Source organism: Schistocerca americana, chromosome 9, assembly GCF_021461395.2.
Source record: "Schistocerca americana isolate TAMUIC-IGC-003095 chromosome 9, iqSchAmer2.1, whole genome shotgun sequence".
Classification (NCBI taxonomy): domain Eukaryota; kingdom Metazoa; phylum Arthropoda; class Insecta; order Orthoptera; family Acrididae; genus Schistocerca; species Schistocerca americana.
In genome coordinates this window covers 70,820,190-70,840,617 of record NC_060127.1, presented here as the reverse complement: position 1 = coordinate 70,840,617, position 20,428 = coordinate 70,820,190, and the positions used below count along the sequence as shown (strand labels likewise).

The following is a 20,428-nucleotide window of genomic DNA, read 5'->3' as shown; positions in this document are numbered from 1 at the left end:
AACTTTTAGTAGATCAGATCTACATCTACATCCATACTCCGGAAGCCACCTGACGGTGTGTGGCGGAGGGTACTTTGAGTACCTCCCACATATATAACCAGAATACACTGGAAATATTCAGAAACAAGTACAGGATAAGTCAAAAAGGACTTTACAAATTTGGAATGGTATAGAAATTTCCTGACGTAACTTACAGAATGGGCGGATGTGTCATTTTGTAGCAAACGACCTCAAATTTGATTCACGTAGTGCATCAGTAGCCCATTGCGCCACCAGGAGCACTAGCGTAGTGCACAGTTAAAATGGATACTTTCACTGGTGCGGAGCATGCTGGCTGTGTGTTTTGGTTTCATGAAACGAACTCTGCAACAACTGTTCGGCACAAATTTCGCCGAGATGGGATGGTTTCCTTCATCACGACGAGGCAAGACTTTAATTCCTCACGAAAGTTCGAGGTTTCCTTGATAACCGGTCGGTGGATTGGGCGTGAAAGGCCAGTCGCATCGCCACCTCGCTGTCCAGACATGACACCACTGGATTTATTTCTCTGGGGTATTACTACAGATCATGTGCGTGTTCCTCCCCTGCTGAACAATTTAGCTAACCTGGAAAACCGAATCTACACTGCCGCTGCACAAGTTATGCCCGATTTGCTGCAACGGGTGTGGAAAGAAACTGATTACTGGTGGGATGTTTGCCATTCCACAGATGGTAGTCACATAGGAAAAAATGACTCTGGAACTTGAGGTTTTTTGCTGCAAAATGAAACATCTACCGTTTATGTGAGTTAGGTCAATAAACTTCTATATAATTCCAAAGTTGTAAAATCCATTTGGACCCACCCTGTATAACTTTGAAGAACCTAAACAATAAAAGATATTATATTCACATGTTGTTGTATTATGAAAAGCCATAAACATTCCTACTCATGTTTACATAAAGAATGACGTATATAAATGGGGATTCGAGGCCTTGGGAGAAAGCAGATGGTATGACGGTGAATCAGAAAGCATTTCGCCTACTTCTTTTTTACCAAATTATGGCTGTAAATCCAACGTCAACGTATCCAGTCCCAGCGGTGAACCTTTATTAGACCAGCTGTAATCTCCCCACGGAAAATTACCCTCTACCACGCAATAATTAATAATGGTCAACCAAATCATCCACATGTATTTACGTTTGAAAAGTATCTGAACAGATTTTCTAGTAATATATGCGCCGACAGCTCGTCGACGCCAAGGTATTTTTCTAGTACGTTTATTCTTTGGAACAACAGAGGTACAGAAATGTATGCTCCATGGTTATTATAGAGAGAGAGAGGAACAGCTTCGGAAGTATCGGTTGGAAGATTGTCGGATTGCTAAAGGAGATTTATTTACTCTTCTTCGCGCTGAAGCGAGCTAGGAAAGTTTGTGCCGCTAGCGTGATAGATAAAGAGAAAGAAAAAACCTGTAAAAGAAAATTACATGAGACTTGGAACCAACAGAAAACGGAACATGTACGGAAATGGATTCAATATGCAATTTTCCTCAGAAATAAGGTTTGTGACCATTTTATTCTAGAGTGAATGACGAATGAGTTCTCTGTCTGAACCATTGATGATTGTCTGGGCCCTGTAATTAATTGGGAAGTTTCAGCTGTGACGAAGAGAGCCTGCAATCTCTGAGTTTTTTGAAATCGTCCAAAAAGGCTTCGTCCACATCTGAAATTTTAGATCTGTCGTAAACTGAACGAATTGTTCAAACGATCGATTTTCCCAACTGAATGCAGCGCTTAATAATAATAACAAATGTAAAGATCTTTTCTAGCAAGCCAGCCGCTGAATATTAAGACGAAGGGCTCCACCAGAGATTCTACTAGGCTGATTTCATGTAAATAATATATTTAAACTGTACACAGATAAAGGACAGAGAGAGAGAGAGAGAGAGAGAGAGAGAGAGAGTGAGAGAATCCTCCATTAGCATAATTGTTTCTCTGTCTTTTCACATATCAGCCTAACTAGAAAACACGAAGCCCTGACTTTATTGTACCGATTTATGTGTGAGAGGGAAAGAGCGATAAAGGCGACAGATACACTTCTGTACAGACAAAACATTACACCAAGTTAGCGGCAAGCTGCATTCACATAGACTTTCATCATTTACAAAAGCAGAGTAGAATTCATTATAATGGCGACCGTGACAGGACGTTGTTAAAATAATTTTGTTCTCTGTTTCATGTGAACTACGACGAGACAACTTAACTTGGAAAAGAGAAGAAATACTCGCAGGCAAATTAAGTGGATCTACAAATAAAAGCAGCACGCTGGGCGCAGAAAATAGCCTTGATCTATAATTTTTATTAAAGCTTGCTAGTATTGAGGAAGTAGACGTAGATTTGAACATTTACTAATTGTGTTCATGCCAGACGTAGTTTGATTGACCTGTCCTAGTTGTATTTACCTGTATAAGTACTATAAGAAAGTACCCACAGAAGTATTCTTGTGTGAAGGGAGATATATGCATATTGACTGTAGAACATTTATATGGTTTTAACTAGGGCAATGTTTAAGATGAGTCAAGCAGAGCAGAGCAACACGCAACAGCCTTCAGCTGTGAGCACGGATAATAGTGATGTAGTAAGAAGTGTTGTAGAACCGATCGCTACAGATAGTGCAATAGAACGCCCAGTAGACACGGCTGGAGATGTAACAGCAAGTATGCGACATGGATTAGATCCATTAGTAATTATTATGAGACAGATGCAGATGATAACCGAGAGCATGAATAATATGAAAACCGACATTAATGCGAAGTTAGCCTCAGTTACCGAGGGGCAAAATGATTTGAATGCGAAATTAGCCTCAGTTACTGAGGGGCAGGAAAATCTGAAAGCTGAGATTAAGCAGCAGTTACATGACAGTTTTTCCGAATTAGAGCAGCGGATAGAGGCGAAGACAAAGGAACTTAAAGATCAGGCCGAAGAGACGGAACGAAAATTAACTGCACAAATAGAATTGGTTAAAGCTCAATGTGAGGAATCTACTCAACGCGTACGTGTAGAAATGGAGTATGTGGCTATTAAGATAGATACCGTACGGGAACAGGTGGAAATGGTTCCGCAATTAGTACAAAAGCAAGATGCCATGTCATGTGCAATTGCGCAACTTCCTGAATTGGCACGTACGCAGACGAACCTAAAGGAAAGTGTTGAACATCTGACCGAACGTCAAGACGTTATAGACCACCAAATTAATGTATTAACGGGTAAATTATCCGAAATCACATTAGAAAACAAAAGGCTAATGTGTGAAAACGTTGAGCAAAATGTTAAAGCAGCATTCCAGAGTCTATGCGGCAAACAGGAAGAGAATTTGTTTGCGAAAGGACTTGAGGAAGTGCGACAGCAGTTAGGTGCTGATTTCGAGCATTGGAAACAAACGATAGAAGAGTCGATACGCGTTTCACAAGAAGGCTCAGAACAAATGAATACCGGCCAGCAGCAGAAGTTGGCGGCGTCTGTAGAGCCAGTTACTGCACATTCGCACACGATACCGACTTGTGTGAGTAACTCGAATATTAAATTGCCACGAGCTAGTTGTTCGCGTGAAGTTTTATCTGACGGAGATTACGAAAGCCTTTGCCATGCCGAAGAAAAAATGATAAAGCATCGGCAATTCCAGATTTTTAACACTGACAAAAGGGGAGTCCATCCGATTGTTTTTATCCAAAGTTTTAGAGGAGTGCTACCCAGAAATTGGTCGGAGTGGCAGAAAATCAGTTTCGTGACTGGGTATATACAAGGTTCGGGGGCGATCTGGGCCTCGGACATGACTTCTGTTTGCTCGACATATGACGATTTTGAGAAAGCGTTTTTAGCAAAATTCTGGTCAGAAGGGGTACAGGAACGCCTAAGGCAGGAGGTGCTCTACCCAGAGCCTTTCTCTTTTTCAAAAGGAAGCCTTAGGAAGTATTTTGAAAAATATATAAACAAAACTAGATATTGGGACAGACCTATGCCTTTGCCAGACATAATAAACATACTTAAGGCAAGATTACCAACTAACATCCGGAATCAATTAATTTACGGGAACGATAAAGACTTGGAGTCGTTCCTCACGACGTTAGATCATATAGACATTATAGAAGAGAGCAACCAGAAAGCCCGTAACAACAGATTCCAATATAGGGAGATAGAACCTCCGCCAAATGGTAGGCAAGGGAACGCACAGAGATCGATAAATAGTGGAGAAACCCCTCAAAATCTCAATAATAATACCGGCAATAGTCTTGCGAGGGGCTATCCAAGGAACAACAGGAATGGGAAACGATACAATCCCGTATGGGGGAACGAAAGGAATTTCAGACCGCAAGCCTGGAACAATAACAGTAATAGAAAGTGGAATCAACCGGGGGGAATAGATTCAAATAACCAACATCAGTGGGGACGGACATCTACGAATCAACCGGTAATTACCGAAGTGACGGACGATGTCAACCACCAGGCGAATAAAAATCCAACAAACTTGTAAGGACCCACTCGTGCCCCGGAGGAGCGGTCAACAACTGGTTGAGGGGCAACAGGATATGTGTACCCATGCTAACGTATAATGATGGACGATTACTGGCAGACGAATTGACCGAGGACTTAGAACTCCAAGATGAGGATAAGGAACAGGTGGCAGTAGCCGAAGTGCAAGTCATTTTGGAGACTGTACCTATAGTGGAGGTTTTGGACACAGCTGCAACCACAAATGTTATTTCGGAGGCTCTATTCAACATTATCAGAAATATAAGACGAGTACCAATTTTTCCAGTTCAAAATTGCAGAATAATAGGCGCCGTTGGGGATAGATCGGCTAATGTAAAAGTGCAGTCACTACTTAGTGTAGAAGTCGGAAATGTAGCAATATTAAGCACATTCCTTGTTGTAAAAAATTTGGTGGTAGACTGCATTATAGGAGTCGACAGCCTACGTCAATACGGATGCAGAATAGATTTTAAAACAGGAAAAATTTGGTTAAATGTAAATAAACAAGAAATTGAGTTGGACTTGTTGAAAAAGGAAAGCCTTACCAGAAAATATAATAGTGGGATCAGTGTGCAAGTAATCAGGACTGCACAAAATTCTAAACAGCACGTAAATAATGAGTTCCAAGTCAAAGGAGATTTCGGTCAATTAGTGTATGAGAAGTTAAATGAATCCGACTGCATAATTGAAGAGCAGAAGAAGCAGCTCAAATAATTATTATTAGTGTATGAAAACGTGTTTGACGAAAGGCCAGGAGTTATTAAGAGATACAAATGCCACCTCTACGTTAAGCCACACGAAACGTATTGTAGAACTTTCTATCCTGTTCCCTGGAGGTTAAAGGCTCAAGTTCAAAAAGAAATAGATCGCATGTTGAAATGGGGTTTGATCGAACCCTCTACAAGCCCATACTGCTCCCCATTGTTGGTCGTGCCAAAAGTAAATGGAACTGTGAGACTAGTACTCGACGCCAGAGAAATAAATAAAATCGTAATTCCAGTGAGAACACATCCGAAAAACATGGACGAACTTATACAACGGTTCCAGGATGTCCAATATTTGACGAGCATCGATTTGCGGAGTTCGTATTGGCAGGTCAAGCTGGATGAGTTATCAAGGAAATATACAGCTTTCATTTATGCCGGAAGAAGTTACCAATTTACTGTAGTTCCTTTCGGACTCAACATTAGTGCTGGAATCTTTATAGCAGCTGTAGATTATGCTCTAGGCCCAGAACTAAGAAGCAGGATAACAGTATTTGTTGATGATATGCTTATTGCATCGAAGACCTGGGAGGAGCATATTACCTTACTGAGTCGGGTGTTGGACGTGTTCAAAACCATGGGAATAACTGCTAACCTACAGAAATCCCATTTTGCACTAAACAGAATCAAGTTCCTGGGGCATATAGTTGACGCAAAGGGAATTTTACCGACCAAGGAGAAGCTAATTGCGATTAGTAAGTTTCCAACACCGAGAAATAGGAGGCAATCAAAAGGGTTTATGGGTCTTGCCTCATTTTTAGAAGATTTATAACGAATCAGGCCATGAATGCAGCAGCTCTAAATAGTTTGCTGAAGAAGGATGTGCCCTGGCTCTGGACATTAGAGTGTCAAGAAGCATTTGAAGAGATAAAGAAGCAATTAGTAAATGCACCGCTTTTGTACCATCCGGACATGCAAGAGGAACTCTACTTGTCAACAGCGAGTGAATATTCATATATAATCTCATGTGAACGCTTACATGTGTAAACGTGTGAAGGGATGTGTTGTGGTAGTGAATCGTGAGTGACGGTTAACGCCGCAAAGATAATTTCCCGCGCAAAACAGTTGACGTCGGCGTGAGAATTAAAATCGATATAGACGATACAGATATGCTTTGTAAGAGACTCGCACCAAACGCGAGGATAAACTGATTCATGTTGAACTCTAAAAGGAATAGGTGTTATAATTAGAAGTTAAGAGTTTTTAATTTATTAATGAATGATTAAAGAAAGTAATATTCATAGATTCAGTAGTAATTTAATGGTTCGTGTTCGTTTGGGAATTTTGTGTGAAAAATCCATTTCCATATATGAGCATGGATGAACACCATATGAATCAGAGAGTAATTGAAAGAAGCGAAACCGCATTCCTCAATGCTAATAACATTTACATTTCAGCACTCAAGCGAAGAAATATATATATTTAGAATAAAAAGTTTTGAGTATAGCTAAATTATATGACTTATCAAGGAAATATGGATGATGTCTTGGTGTAAAATGAACTACACTTTCCATTATTCGATGATTTGAATCCAAAATCTATAGTAAGTTACATGAATCCTTTAAATTACGAAGAACAAATCAGTGATAGAAAATGTGTTAGAACTTTTGGACTTATAAGCACAAGTGGGGAGGCAAAGTCAAAAGGAGTATTCAAAAGGGAGTAAATCGGATGATGCTTTTGGCAACATCATTAGTTAATGGTTGAATTCCTTGAAGTACGTCGTAACAAAAAGGATCCATGAAGCCATAAGGATATTGCTTTCAAAAAGGAGAATCTTGGACGGTGCAACCTAATCAGTTCTCTTACAGGAAGAGTTTTCCTTTTGGTCATTGCTAATTCTTTTGGAATGAATGTTGCATGTGAATTCGAGTGTCCCTGTTCCTTCTACTCTTCCCATTGTGAGCCGCGTAGAAGATCAACTACAGAGGGGGCCGCGTAGAAGACCGACTACAAATGTGGACGTCGGGGACATGCAAGACCCGGGGGAGTTTAGCACCGCAAGATATTGTACCAGGAGCAAGATTGTAAAACGAGAATTCACGTTATTTATTGTAAAACGTTTTTTTTTTTTTTTTTGCTAGAGGCACAAACCACTCTTCTCCAAATCGTAATACAAATTGATCCCTGTCTTTCCTTTAGAGATCTATTTCAAAATTATATTTTTTTTTCTTCTATAGGCTTTCCTATCTTCTATGTACCGTAGGCTGGGGGTCTAGGCTTAAGAGGTTTTCCAAGGTTTCCCTGCTTAAGAAAGTTCCCGGATGGGTAGACCCTGACATCAGTTCATGAAAGATCATCTTCCTTGGTTGTGCACAGCAAATATAACACCTAGATGCACGTAAAAGCAATACAGCCGCGGTACCGGTCTCTTCATTTCTTCTGTCTTCAACATTTCTTTTCTTCGTCTGTCTCAAATATAATATTCTTTTTCAGTCGGAGGACTGACAATCATCACTTCCGGGTTATCCACGCTAATAGATAGCTCGCGAAGTGTGTTCGGTGAATCAAAATTGAGCTCACAAACTTCGCTCGCTGCGAGGGGCATTGTAATCTCCCCACGGAAAATTACCCTCTACCACGCAATAATTAATAATGGTCAACCAAATCATCCACATGTATTTACGTTTGAAAAGTATCTGAACAGATTTTCTAGTAATATATGCGCCGACAGCTCGTCGACGCCAAGGTATTTTTCTAGTACGTTTATTCTTTGGAACAACAGAGGTACAGAAATGTATGCTCCATGGTTATTATAGAGAGAGAGAGGAACAGCTTCGGAAGTATCGGTTGGAAGATTGTCGGATTGCTAAAGGAGATTTATTTACTCTTCTTCGCGCTAAAGTGAGCTAGGAAAGTTTGTGCCGCTAGCGTGATAGATAAAGAGAAAGAAAAAACTTGTAAAAGAAAATTACATGAGACTTGGAACCAACAGAAAACGGAACATGTACGGAAATGGATTCAATATACAATTTTCCTCAGAAATAAGGTTTGTGACCATTTTATTCTAGAGTGAATGACGAATGAGTTCTCTGTCTGAACCATTGATGATTGTCTGGGCCCTGTAATTAATTGGGAAGTTTCAGCTGTGACGAAGAGAGCCTGCAATCTCTGAGTTTTTTGAAATCGTCCAAAAAGGCTTCGTCCACATCTGAAATTTTAGATCTGTCGTAAACTGAACGAATTGTTCAAACGATCGATTTTCCCAACTGAATGCAGCGCTTAATAATAATAACAAATGTAAAGATCTTTTCTAGCAAGCCAGCCGCTGAATATTAAGACGAAGGGCTCCACCAGAGATTCTACTAGGCTGATTTCATGTAAATAATATATTTAAACTGTACACAGATAAAGGACAGGGAGAGAGAGAGAGAGAGAGAGAGAGTGAGAGAATCCTCCATTAGCATAATTGTTTCTCTGTCTTTTCACGGATCAGCCTAACTAGAAAACACGAAGCCCTGACTTTATTGTACTGATTTATGTGTGAGAGGGAAAGAGCGATAAAGGCGACAGATACACTTCTGTACAGACAAAACATTACACCAAGTTAGCGGCAAGCTGCATTCACATAGACTTTCATCATTTACAAAAGCAGAGTAGAATTCATTATACAGCCTAGCCTTATTCGTCGGTAGCTCCACGCTACGGCGCTGCTGTCAGTTCTTGAAGATGGCGGTTATGCTTCACACATCCATTCATAAAACGAGGTGTGGTTCGTTTTCTATGGAAAAAGGGACAAACGTCTAGCGAAATCCACAGGAAAATGCAGCCCACGTATGGGCAAAAGCGCCTCTCTTTGAGAACGGTGCGGTGGTAGTGGTGTGAGTTCGCAAAAGGCTGTGGAGACGTGCGTGAAAATGAACGTTCAGGGAGGCTGCATTCGTTGCTGACGACAATATTACCCACGCGCATGTAGTGGTGAACTCTGTGCATCACAAGGACATTTTCTGGGAACTTGGCATTTCGTATGGGAGTGTTTACCATGTCGTTCACTGGTCCTTGGGGTACTAGGACGTTGCACATTGGTTGGTGCCTAAGCAGTTGCATGACATGATGATGAAAGATGGCACGGAGGATGACAGTTTCCTGCGCCGCACTGTTGTTGTTGTTGTGGTCTTCAGTCCTGAGACTGGTTTGATGCAGCCCTCCATGCTACTCTATCCTGTGCAAGCTTCTTCATCTCCCAATACGTACTGCAGCCTACATCCTTCTGAATCTGTTTAGTGTATTCATCTCTTGCTCTCCCTCTACGATTTTTACCCTCCACGCTGCCCTCCAATACTAAATTGGTGATCCCTTGATGCCTCAGAACATGTCCTACCAACCGATCCCTTCTTCTTGTCAAGTTGTGCCACAAACTCCTCTTCTCCCTAATCCTAGTCAATACTTCCTCATTAGTTACGTGATCTATCCATCTAATCTTCAGCATTCTTCTGTAGCACCACATTTCAAAGTCTTATATTCTCTTCTTGTCCAAACTATTTATCGTCCATGTTTCACTTCCATACATGGCTACACTCCATACAAATACTTTCAGAAACGACTTCCTGACACTTAAATCTATACTCGATGTTAACAAATTTCTCTTCTTCAGAAACGCTTTCCTTGCCATTGCCAGTCTACATTTTATATCCTCTCTACTTCGACCATCATCAGTTATTTTGCTCCCCAAATAGCAAAACTCCTTTACTACTTTAAGTGTCTCATTTCCTAATCTAATTCCCTCAGCATCACCCGACTTAATTCGACTACATTCCATTACCCTCGTTTTGCTTTTGTTGATGTTCATCTTATAACCTCCCTTCAAGACACTGTCCATTCCGTTCAACTGTTCTTCCAAGTCCTTTGGTGTCTCTGACAGAATTACAATATCATCGGCGAACCTCAAAGTTTTTATTTCTTCTCCATGAATTTTAATAGCTATTCCGAATTTTTCTTTTGTTTCCTTTACTGCTTGCTCAATGTACAGATTGAATAACAATGGGAAGAGGCTACAACCCTGTCTCACTCCCTTCCGAACCACTGCTTCCCTTTCATGCCCCTCGACTCTTATAACTGCCATCTGGTTTCTGTACAAATTGTAAATAGCCTTTCGCTCCCTGTATTTTACCCCTGCCACCTTCAGAATTTGAAAGAGAGTATTCCAGTCAACATTGTCAAAAGCTTTCTCCAAGTCTACAAATGCTAGAAACGTAGGTTTGCCTTTTCTTAATCTAGCTTATAAGATAAGTCGTAGGGTCAGTATTGCCTCACGTGTTCCCATATTTCTACGGAATCCAAACTGATCTTCCCCAAGGTCGGCTTCTACCAGTTTTTCCATTCGTCTGTACAGAATTCGCGTGAGTATTTTGCAGCCGTGACTGGGAGCCGCACTGTTACTGGCGTCCAAAGGTGGATACTGCGCCTCAGGCCAGAATCGAATCAGCAAGCATGTTGTGGGAACATCAGTCTTTGCTTCTGACAAAAACATGTTGTTCACTGCCAATTATTGCGCATATGGTGTTAAGAGCTTTATGACATACTGTCACGTCTATGGGCTGCCATATGCAAGAAGTGTCGAGGACATCTCAATACGGACAATGTAGTTAGCCTTCACAACATCGTGGGGCCACATGTGGCAATCAGAATCACCGACAAGTTCCAGTCATTTCACTGGAAGAGTATCGACCACCTACCATGCAATCCGGAGCTTGCCCCTAGTGATTTCCACCTTTTCGGTTTACTGAAGAAATTCCCCACAAGACAGTGATTCACTTGCAGTGACGAAGTCAACACAGCAATCAAATGGTTCCACAGTCAGAGGGACGAATTCTACCACAGAGTCATATCAAATTTAGGGCTGCGATGGGACAAATGTCTGAACCAATGTGGGGACTATGTGGAAAAATAGTATAATATAATTGTAATTGTAACTGCCTATACATAATTTCAGCTAATAAATATAGGAGTTAAAACTTTCTTAGATAAATGACAGACAATGACAGGTAAATTATGGAATAAATTTACTTCATGAAAGCTTCTGTAAGTAGATATGTCTAGTAATTGTATGTGAGATTAGATTGGCAGAGTGTAGATGGACTTACCTAGTGGGGCTGCTCTGGTGACATGGACATCCCCAAGGGACAGCAACCTGCTCCTCAGCTATTGTACAGATCTCGCTGAAATAGGGATAGCTGACATGATTGTCTTGCTGCTTAGAGATCTCCCAAAATAGGCCTTCCTTGTATATTGGAATGGAGATCTCACTGAGATTGATTTACCTTGCAGGTCTACTTTGCTGAATGGAGATATTCCTGCCCAGTAGGACTACTCAGCTAGTGTGGAAATCTCGCCAAGATAGGCTGAACCGATACAGCCGCTCAGCCAGTGTGGGCATATGTCCCTGAGACAGGCCCGCCTGTTAGGGTTGTTCAGCTAGTAAAGGGACCTCACTGAGATAGGCTTACCCTGTCAGGATTTTCACCTAGTATGAAGATCTCGATTGGTTAAGAATACCTGGTAGGGGTTACCAGTATGGATTCCCAAAGATAAGGCTACTTGATAGGGCTGTTGAGCCAGCTTGGAGATCTCCCTGAGAAAAACTTACCTGGTGGGTTGTTCATGTGGTGTGGATATCTCTATGAGATGGGCCTACTTTATGGGGCTGCCCTGCAGACAGGAGATCCTCTGAGATGGGCGTACCTGGTAGGGCTGCTCAGCCAGCGTTGAGATCTCCCAGAGGACTACGCCATAGCTCCAGACATCAGACAGCGAGCTGAAGACGCCGTCATGCAGGCTCTCCGGCGCCATCCAGCGCACGGGCAGCAGGCCCTTGTTGCTCTTCCTGTAGTAGTCATTTTCGTACACATCCCGTGTCATCCCGAAGTCTCCAATCTGTGGACATACAGCTCATAACAACATGGCAGAAGTACGCACTGTTGTAGCCGTCTTCACAAATGAAAACAAAGCTGCTTAATTCCTGGAAAAGGGAAATATGAACAATAACAAGTATTTCAGCCAATGTTATTTGTTACTACAAATAATCGGGCTCTCGAGAGAGTCCAGTGAGTGCAATGAATAATTAATTGACGAGGTGTGACTGTCTCAAATGATCTACATCTTAATGTGTACTCCAAGCTTTGTTTTAGAAAAGTCATCAGTAGCTCTAATGATTTGATGCTGTTCTCAGTTTTTGCGTCTAGTACCTACCTTCTGATGCTTATGCAGCAACTGCATTCAACACGATCATAATCTGTTTTGCATATTCCAATCTTTATCTGCCCATTCTATCATTCTCTCTCTCCTGCTCACGCCACCACTATGTCACTTATTCCTAGATGCCGTAGCAATGTTGAACTAACTCTGGTTAGGAATTTGTATAGACTTACATATCCTGTTGGTACTTCTGAATTTTCATACTATATCTGGCACATTATTTTTAGTATTTAAATAGCGTTTTGTTTCTTCTGATGGTCTAAGTTTCGCTTCCATATCTTCTGCCCTTAAGCGGTACTCGTTCGGGAACTACTACCTCATTTCCATGCAAATATTTGGTGTCGGTAGAGCTCTTTCATTGTACACTCCTGGAAATGGAAAAAAGAACACACTGACACCGGTGTGTCAGACCCACCATACTTGCTCCGGACACTGCGAGAGGGCTGTACAAGCAATGATCACACTCACGGCACAGCGGACACACCAGGAACCGCGGTGTTGGCCGTCGAATGGCGCTAGCTGCGCAGCATTTGTGCACCGCCGCCGTCAGTGTCGGCCAGTTTGCAGTGGCATACGGAGCTCCATCGCAGTCTTTAACACTGGTAGCATGCCGCGACAGCGTGGACGTGAACCGTATGTGCAGTTGACGGACTTTGAGCGAGGGCGTATAGTGGGCATGCGGGAGGCCGGGTGGACGTACCGCCGAATTGCTCAACACGTGGGGCGTGAGGTCTCCACAGTACATCGATGTTGTCGCCAGTGGTCGGCGGAAGGGCACGTGCCCGTCGACCTGGGACCGGACCGCAGCGACGCACGGATGCACGCCAAGACCGTAGGATCCTACGCAGTGCCGTAGGGGACCGCACCGCCACTTCCCAGCAAATTAGGGACACTGTTGCTCCTGGGGTATCGGCGAGGACCATTCGCAACCGTCTCCATGAAGCTGGGCTACGGTCCCGCACACCGTTAGGCCGTCTTCCGCTCACGCCCCAACATCGTGCAGCCCGCCTCCAGTGGTGTCGCGACAGGCGTGAATGGAGGGACGAATGGAGACGTGTCGTCTTCAGCGATGAGAGTCGCTTCTGCCCTGGTGCCAATGATGGTCGTATGCGTGTTTGGCGCCGTGCAGGTGAGCGCCACAATCAGGACTGCATACGACCGAGGCACACAGGGCCAACACCCGGCATCATGGTGTGGGGAGCGATCTCCTACACTGGCCGTACACCACTGGTGATCGTCGAGGGGACACTGAATAGTGTACATCCAAACCGCCATCGAACCCATCGTTCTACCATTCCTAGACCGGCAAGGGAACTTGCTGTTCCAACAGGACAATGCACGTCCGCATGTATCCCGTGCCACCCAACGTGCTCTAGAAGGTGTAAGTCAACTACCCTGGCCAGCAAGATCTCCGGATCTGTCCACCATTGAGCATGTTTGGGACTGGATGAAGCGTCGTCTCACGCGGTCTGCACGTCCAGCACGAACGCTGGTCCAACTGAGGCGCCAGGTGGAAATGGCATGGCAAGCCGTTCCACAGGACTACATCCAGCATCTCTACGATCGTCTCCATGGGAGAATAGCAGCCTGCATTGCTGCGAAAGGTGGATATACACTGTACTAGAGCCGACATTGTGCATGCTCTGTTGCCTGTGTCTATATGCCTGTGGTTCTGTCAGTGTGATCATGTGATGTATCTGACCCCAGGAATGTGTCAATAAAGTTTCCCCTTCCTGGGACAATGAATTCACGGTGTTCTTATTTCAATTTCCAGGAGTGTAGATATATTTCTCCATCTGTGTTAAGCCATTTTTCCTGTTGCCTTTCTTGCTTCATCTAAACTGTATAGGTTTGTTTAAAAAACAGAAACATTTCTTCAGTGTTTACACCAATATGTAGTTCTCAGTTTTGATGTTAAACAAGCTGTTATTTTCCTTTCTACTACTCTTCATGACCTCTGTCTTCACTTTGTTTATCCTTAAGCTTTGCTCTGTTTGAAGTCACTGTCCATCCCTTCCAACACGTCTTGCTTATATCCTGCTACATGCTTAACAGGAATTTGTCTTCCTTGATGTTTTGATGTTTCACACTACTTAACCTCACTCAGAGGCATAGATAATTTTCTGTTCTGTGGGTGTGGGGGAGGGGGGAGGGAGGGAGAGGGGTGGTACAGTTCTGATCAAGTACAAGATCTTCATTCAGATCTGTATCCCAACGTACTATCAGTGGCTGAACTGTCAAACTGTTTCAACATTTAGAAATGGAACACAGGCAATACAAGTGAATAGAAATGAAAGCACCGTAACAGAAAAATTGTGATGCATACTGATGTTGACATAAACAGGGAGTATTTAGTGTCTATATAGTGCATGTTACGTGATAGTCCACTTCAAATGCTTTTTCTCTAGGCATAGTTGATCTGGAGGGAAAGCACTTTACAAAACACAGCATGCATCGTACAAATCGGTAAATCATTAGTCAGCCTGAGGAATACCATTTACAAAATGTTTTTATCCTAGAAGTCTTTCAGAGATTAATATAAGAAGCAGTGTACGATGGTACGACTCTGTGCCCCATCCGCAGTCTGCGTACTGCCATTGCAGTGGTCAGGACGACACTGATGCAGAGGTTTGGTCCCAGATCTTCAGCTAGCGTGGCGTGAATGTGTCTCCTTCCATTCTGATACCATGCTATCAGCACACTGAAGGCTGGGTCCCAGACAGAAGCTGCTACATTTATTCATCAGCTCATCTTGTAGCCACACCCTTACAGATTATTTTACAATACACTCGTAGAGTGTGCTGGTCTGTTTTAGTGAGTTGGGGCCATTGTACTTCATACTATGTTAATTGCAGAGGCAGTGCTCCATCACAGCTGACTTCGTTGGGTGTCGGTCAGACCATCTTGACAATACAGGGAAGTTGGACGGAGCACAAGCGTCACTCGGATGAGGCACAGCCGACAGTCAGCTCTGCAGGAGCACTGTATCTCCAATGTACAGGCCAGTAAACTCTAGGAATCAGGGGGGATCTGGCTACGGGATAAGCTGATAAATAACGAGAGTGGCCTCCAGCTAAATAAGGTGTGGGACGTAGCCTTGGGTCTGCTCAAAGCACAACAGCGCCCTGTGGGGAGAGCCTGCTCACACTATGCCAAATGGAGAGCTGAGACCACACCTCTACATCATCAGCGCCCCTACCCCTGCAGTGGCCCACACACGTTGAGGGCCACGGCTCGAGACCCAGCAATGCACACACTGTGCTCGACAACGTTTGGAAGCACAGTTGAAACCGGAAAAGAAATTGAATTCATTTTATGCAACTTGTTGCTCATTATTACGTTATATACGACTACAGTTAATGAGGATGGGTAAAACACTAAAATCACATATTGCTTGGCTGAACACTAGAATGAACCCTAACATGTGCACTGACAAGGGAACCTCCCCATCGCACCCCCCTCAGATTTAGTTATAAGGTGGCACAGTGGATAGGCCTTGAAAAACTGAACACAGATCAATTGAGAAAACAGGAAGAAGTTGTGTAGAACTGTGAAAAAATAAACAAAATATACAAACTGAGTAGTTCAAGGGAACATAAGCAACAATAAAGACGACAGAAACGCAGGAGCGCCGTCGTCTCGTGGTAACGTGAGCAGCTGCGGAACGAAAGGTCCTAGGTTCAAATCTTCCAACAAGTGTAAATTTTAATTTTTTATTTTCAGTTTATGTGACAAACTCTTATGTTGTCATCACTTTTTTGGGAGTGATTATCAAATCCACAAGAAAACCTAAATCGGGCAAGGTAGAAGAATCTTTTTACCCATTCGCCAAGTGTATAAGTTAGGTGGGTCGACAACATATTCCTGTCATGCGACGCACATGCCGTCACCAGTGTCGTATAGAATATATCAGATGTGTTTTCCTGTGGAGGAATCTGTTGACCTATGACCTTACGATCAAATGTTTTCTGTTCCCATTGGAGAGGCACGTCCTTTCGTCTACTAATCGCACGGTTTTGCAGTGCGGTCGCAAAACACAGACACTAAACTTATTACAGTGAACAGAGATGTCAATGAACGAACGGACAGATAATAACTATGCAAAAATAAAGAAAGTAAAATTTTCAGTGGAGGGAAGGCTTAAACCAAGGATCTTTCGTTCAGCAGCTGCTCACGCTACCACGGGACCACAGCGCTTCTAAGCACTCTTCGTCCATGATGTTGCTTATGTGGCCCATGGACTACTCAGTTTGTATATTTTGCTTATTTTTTCACAGTTCCACACAACTTCTTCCTGTTTTCTCAATTGATCTGTGTTCAGTTTATCAAGGCCTATCCACTGTGCCAACTTATAACTAAATCTGAGGGGGGTGCGATGGAGAGGTTCCCTTGTGAAACGTTAGAGACAGAATTGATTAGAGTGTATGAGGACCTAGGGGAAGAGAATCTAATGTTTCAACAGGACAACGCATCTATGCATGTTTCTGCTGCAACCAAAAAGTGGTTTGAAGATAAAGATATCGATGTCTTCGCGATGTCGTCAGTCATACGACCACACCGCCGCCTGAGAGGTCGATCCGACGGATGCGATTCTCTGGATAAACAGAACAGAAGAACGGCTGTGTTAGCCAAAGAGTACACAGCCAGTCGCAATACTTCAGGCTCGCCGCGAGGCGCCGCTAGGCCACTTCATGTGCAGCAGGAGGCTAGTGCGGTTGTGCCAGTCTACATACAGTTCGTAGCCGCACTCAGTGGTCAGCCAGCGCCGATGCTAGTCATCGTCTGCAGCTCAGTCATTGCTGCCATCAAGTCTTTGTTACTCCGATCCAAGTTACTCTTCAAATTAACCGGATTCGAAATTCGAGATTACGAGACATTAATTCGTCACTGCAAGATTTGTGACTTGCAAATTACACTCCTGGAAATGGAAAAAAGAACACATTGACACCGGTGTGTCAGACCCACCATACTTGCTCCGGACACTGCGAGAGGGCTGTACAAGCAATGATCACACGCACGGCACAGCGGACACACCAGGAACCGCCGTCGAATGGCGCTAGCTGCGCAGCATTTGTGCACCGCCGCCGTCAGTGTCAGCCAGTTTGCCGTGGCATACGGAGCTCCATCGCAGTCTTTAACACTGGTAGCATGCCGCGACAGCGTGGACGTGAACCGTATGTGCAGTTGACGGACTTTGAGCGAGGGCGTATAGTGGGCATGCGGGAGGCCGGGTGGACGTACCGCCGAATTGCTCAACACGTGGGGCGTGAGGTCTCCACAGTACATCGATGTTGTCGCCAGTGGTCGGCGGAAGGTGCACGTGCCCGTCGACCTGGGACCGGACCGCAGCGACGCACGGATGCACGTCAAGACCGTAGGATCCTACGCAGTGCCGTAGGGGACCGCACCGCCACTTCCCAGCAAATTAGGGACACTGTTGCTCCTGGGGTATCGGCGAGGACCATTCGCAACCGTCTCCATGAAGCTGGGCTACGGTCCCGCACACCGTTAGGCCGTCTTCCGCTCACGCCCCAACATCGTGCAGCCCGCCTCCAGTGGTGTCGCGACAGGCGTGAATGGAGGGACGAATGGAGACGTGTCGTCTTCAGCGATGAGAGTCGCTTCTGCCTTGGTGCCAATGATGGTCGTATGCGTGTTTGGCGCCGTGCAGGTGAGCGCCACAATCAGGACTGCATACGACCGAGGCACACAGGGCCAACACCCGGCATCATGGTGTGGGGAGCGATCTCCTACACTGGCCGTACACCACTGGTGATCGTCGAGGGGACACTGAATAGTGCACGGTACATCCAAACCGCCATCGAACCCATCGTTCTACCATTCCTAGACCGGCAAGGGAACTTGCTGTTCCAACAGGACAATGCACGTCCGCATGTATCCCGTGCCACCCAACGTGCTCTAGAAGGTGTAAGTCAACTACCCTGGCCAGCAAGATCTCCGGATCTGTCCCCCATTGAGCATGTTTGGGACTGGATGAAGCGTCGTCTCACGCGGTCTGCACGTCCAGCACGAACGCTGGTCCAACTGAGGCGCCAGGTGGAAATGGCATGGCAAGCCGTTCCACAGGACTACATCCAGCATCTCTACGATCGTCTCCATGGGAGAATAGCAGCCTGCATTGCTGCGAAAGGTGGATATACACTGTAGTAGTGCCGACATTGTGCATGCTCTGTTGCCTGTGTCTATGTGCCTGTGGTTCTGTCAGTGTGATCATGTGATGTATCTGACCCCAGGAATGTGTCAATAAAGTTTCCCCTTCCTGGGACAATGAATTCACGGTGTTCTTATTTCAATTTCCAGGAGTGTATGTCATTCTACAGACGCTTAGTCTAGTCGCGTCTTCTATAATTGTCAACCAACTGATCGTGGACTACAGCAAAGTTATGTAATAAATACTTCCTTATTTGTACTCCTGCTAATTAATTGCGTTTTCCAGTTGTAGCTACCAAGCAGTCTCGGCATAGTAGAACCCACATTTCCACCTCCTTGGCTACCTTATATTTCCCACGTCATGTTGATGGACTCGATTATGGTGGAAGATCGAGAGCCATCAGTCTTGCCCTGGCCTGCATGTAGCCTGGATATGAACCCCATGGAAAACCTCTGGGGAATACTTGAGAGGTGTGTTTATCGCTATCCAAGGCAATTTCAGGCCGTATGTGAGGCGAAAAGCGCAGTACGAGAAAAGAGGGCGACAATTTCACTGCAAGAACCGCAAACCCTAACAAAATCAATGCCACAGAGAATTTTTGAGGTAGCTAGAAAGAATGGGGTTTATACAAGGAACCAATAATGCAATGACACAACAGGGCAGTGAGTGTCTTTTTACCAATTTCCGTTTAGGAAATACAAACGCCTTATTTTGTCATTCGTGTTATGAAAAAACTATGTTATTCCGTGGTTATTGATTTTCTATATGTAGCTACTACTTCCTTAATAAATTCGATACAGTATGCTACATACACTACTATCCATTAAAATTGCTGCACCACGAAAATGACGTGCTACAGGCGCGAAATTTAACCGACAGAAAGAAGATGCTGTGATATGCAAATGATTAGCGTTTCAGAGCATTCACACAAGGTTGGCGCCGGTGGCGACACCTACAACGTGCTGACATGAGGAAAGTTTCCAACCGATTTCTCACACACAAACAGCAGTTGACTGGCGTTGCCTGCTGAAACGTTGTTGTGATGCCTCGTGTAAGGAGGAGAAATGCGTACCATCACGTTTCTGACTTTGGTAAAGGTCAGATTGTAGCCTATCGCGATTGCGGTTTATCGTATCGCGACATTGCTGCTCGTGTTGGCCGAGATCCAATGACTGTTAGCAGAATATGGAATCGGAGGGTTCAGGAGGGTAATAACGGAACGCCTTGATGGATCCCAACGGCCTCGCATCACTAACAGTAGAGATGACAGGCACCTTATCTGCATGGCTGTAAATGATCGTGCAGCCACGTTTCGATCCCTGAGTCAACAGATGGGGACGTTTGCAAGACAACAAACATCTGCACGAACAGTTCGACGACGTTTGCAGCAAGATCGACTATCAGCTCGGAGACCATGGCTGCGGTTATCCTTGACGCTGCATCAGACAGGAGAACTTGCGATGGTGTACTCAACGACGAACCTGGGTGCACGAATGGCAAAACGTCATTTTTCCGGTTGAATCCAGGTTCTGTTTACAGCATCATGATTATCGCAACCGTGTTTGGCGACATCGCGGTGAACGCACATTGGAAGCGTGTATTTGACCAGTGGACGTTACATTTCAGATGAGTTACGAGCCGTGGCTCTACCCTTCATTCGATCCCTGCGAAACCCTACATTTCAGCAGGATAATGCACGACAGAATGTTGCAGGTCCTGTACGGGCCTTTCTGGATACAGGAAATGTTCGACTGCTGCCCTGGCCAGCACATTCTCCAGATCTCTCACC

The 20,428-nt window shown here is 44.4% G+C and overlaps 1 protein-coding gene across 1 annotated transcript in view; it reads right to left on the bottom strand.

The window, feature by feature from the left end:
- Positions 1-20,428, bottom strand: part of LOC124550659 (insulin receptor-related protein-like) — a gene marked incomplete at its 5' end in the record, with an annotated part of 148,693 nt that overhangs the window by 4,073 nt on the left and 124,192 nt on the right. The window contains one exon of the mRNA XM_047125382.1: positions 11,955-12,146. Coding sequence (XP_046981338.1) covers positions 11,955-12,146 — 192 coding nt within the window. The remainder of the gene's footprint in view (positions 1-11,954; positions 12,147-20,428) is intronic.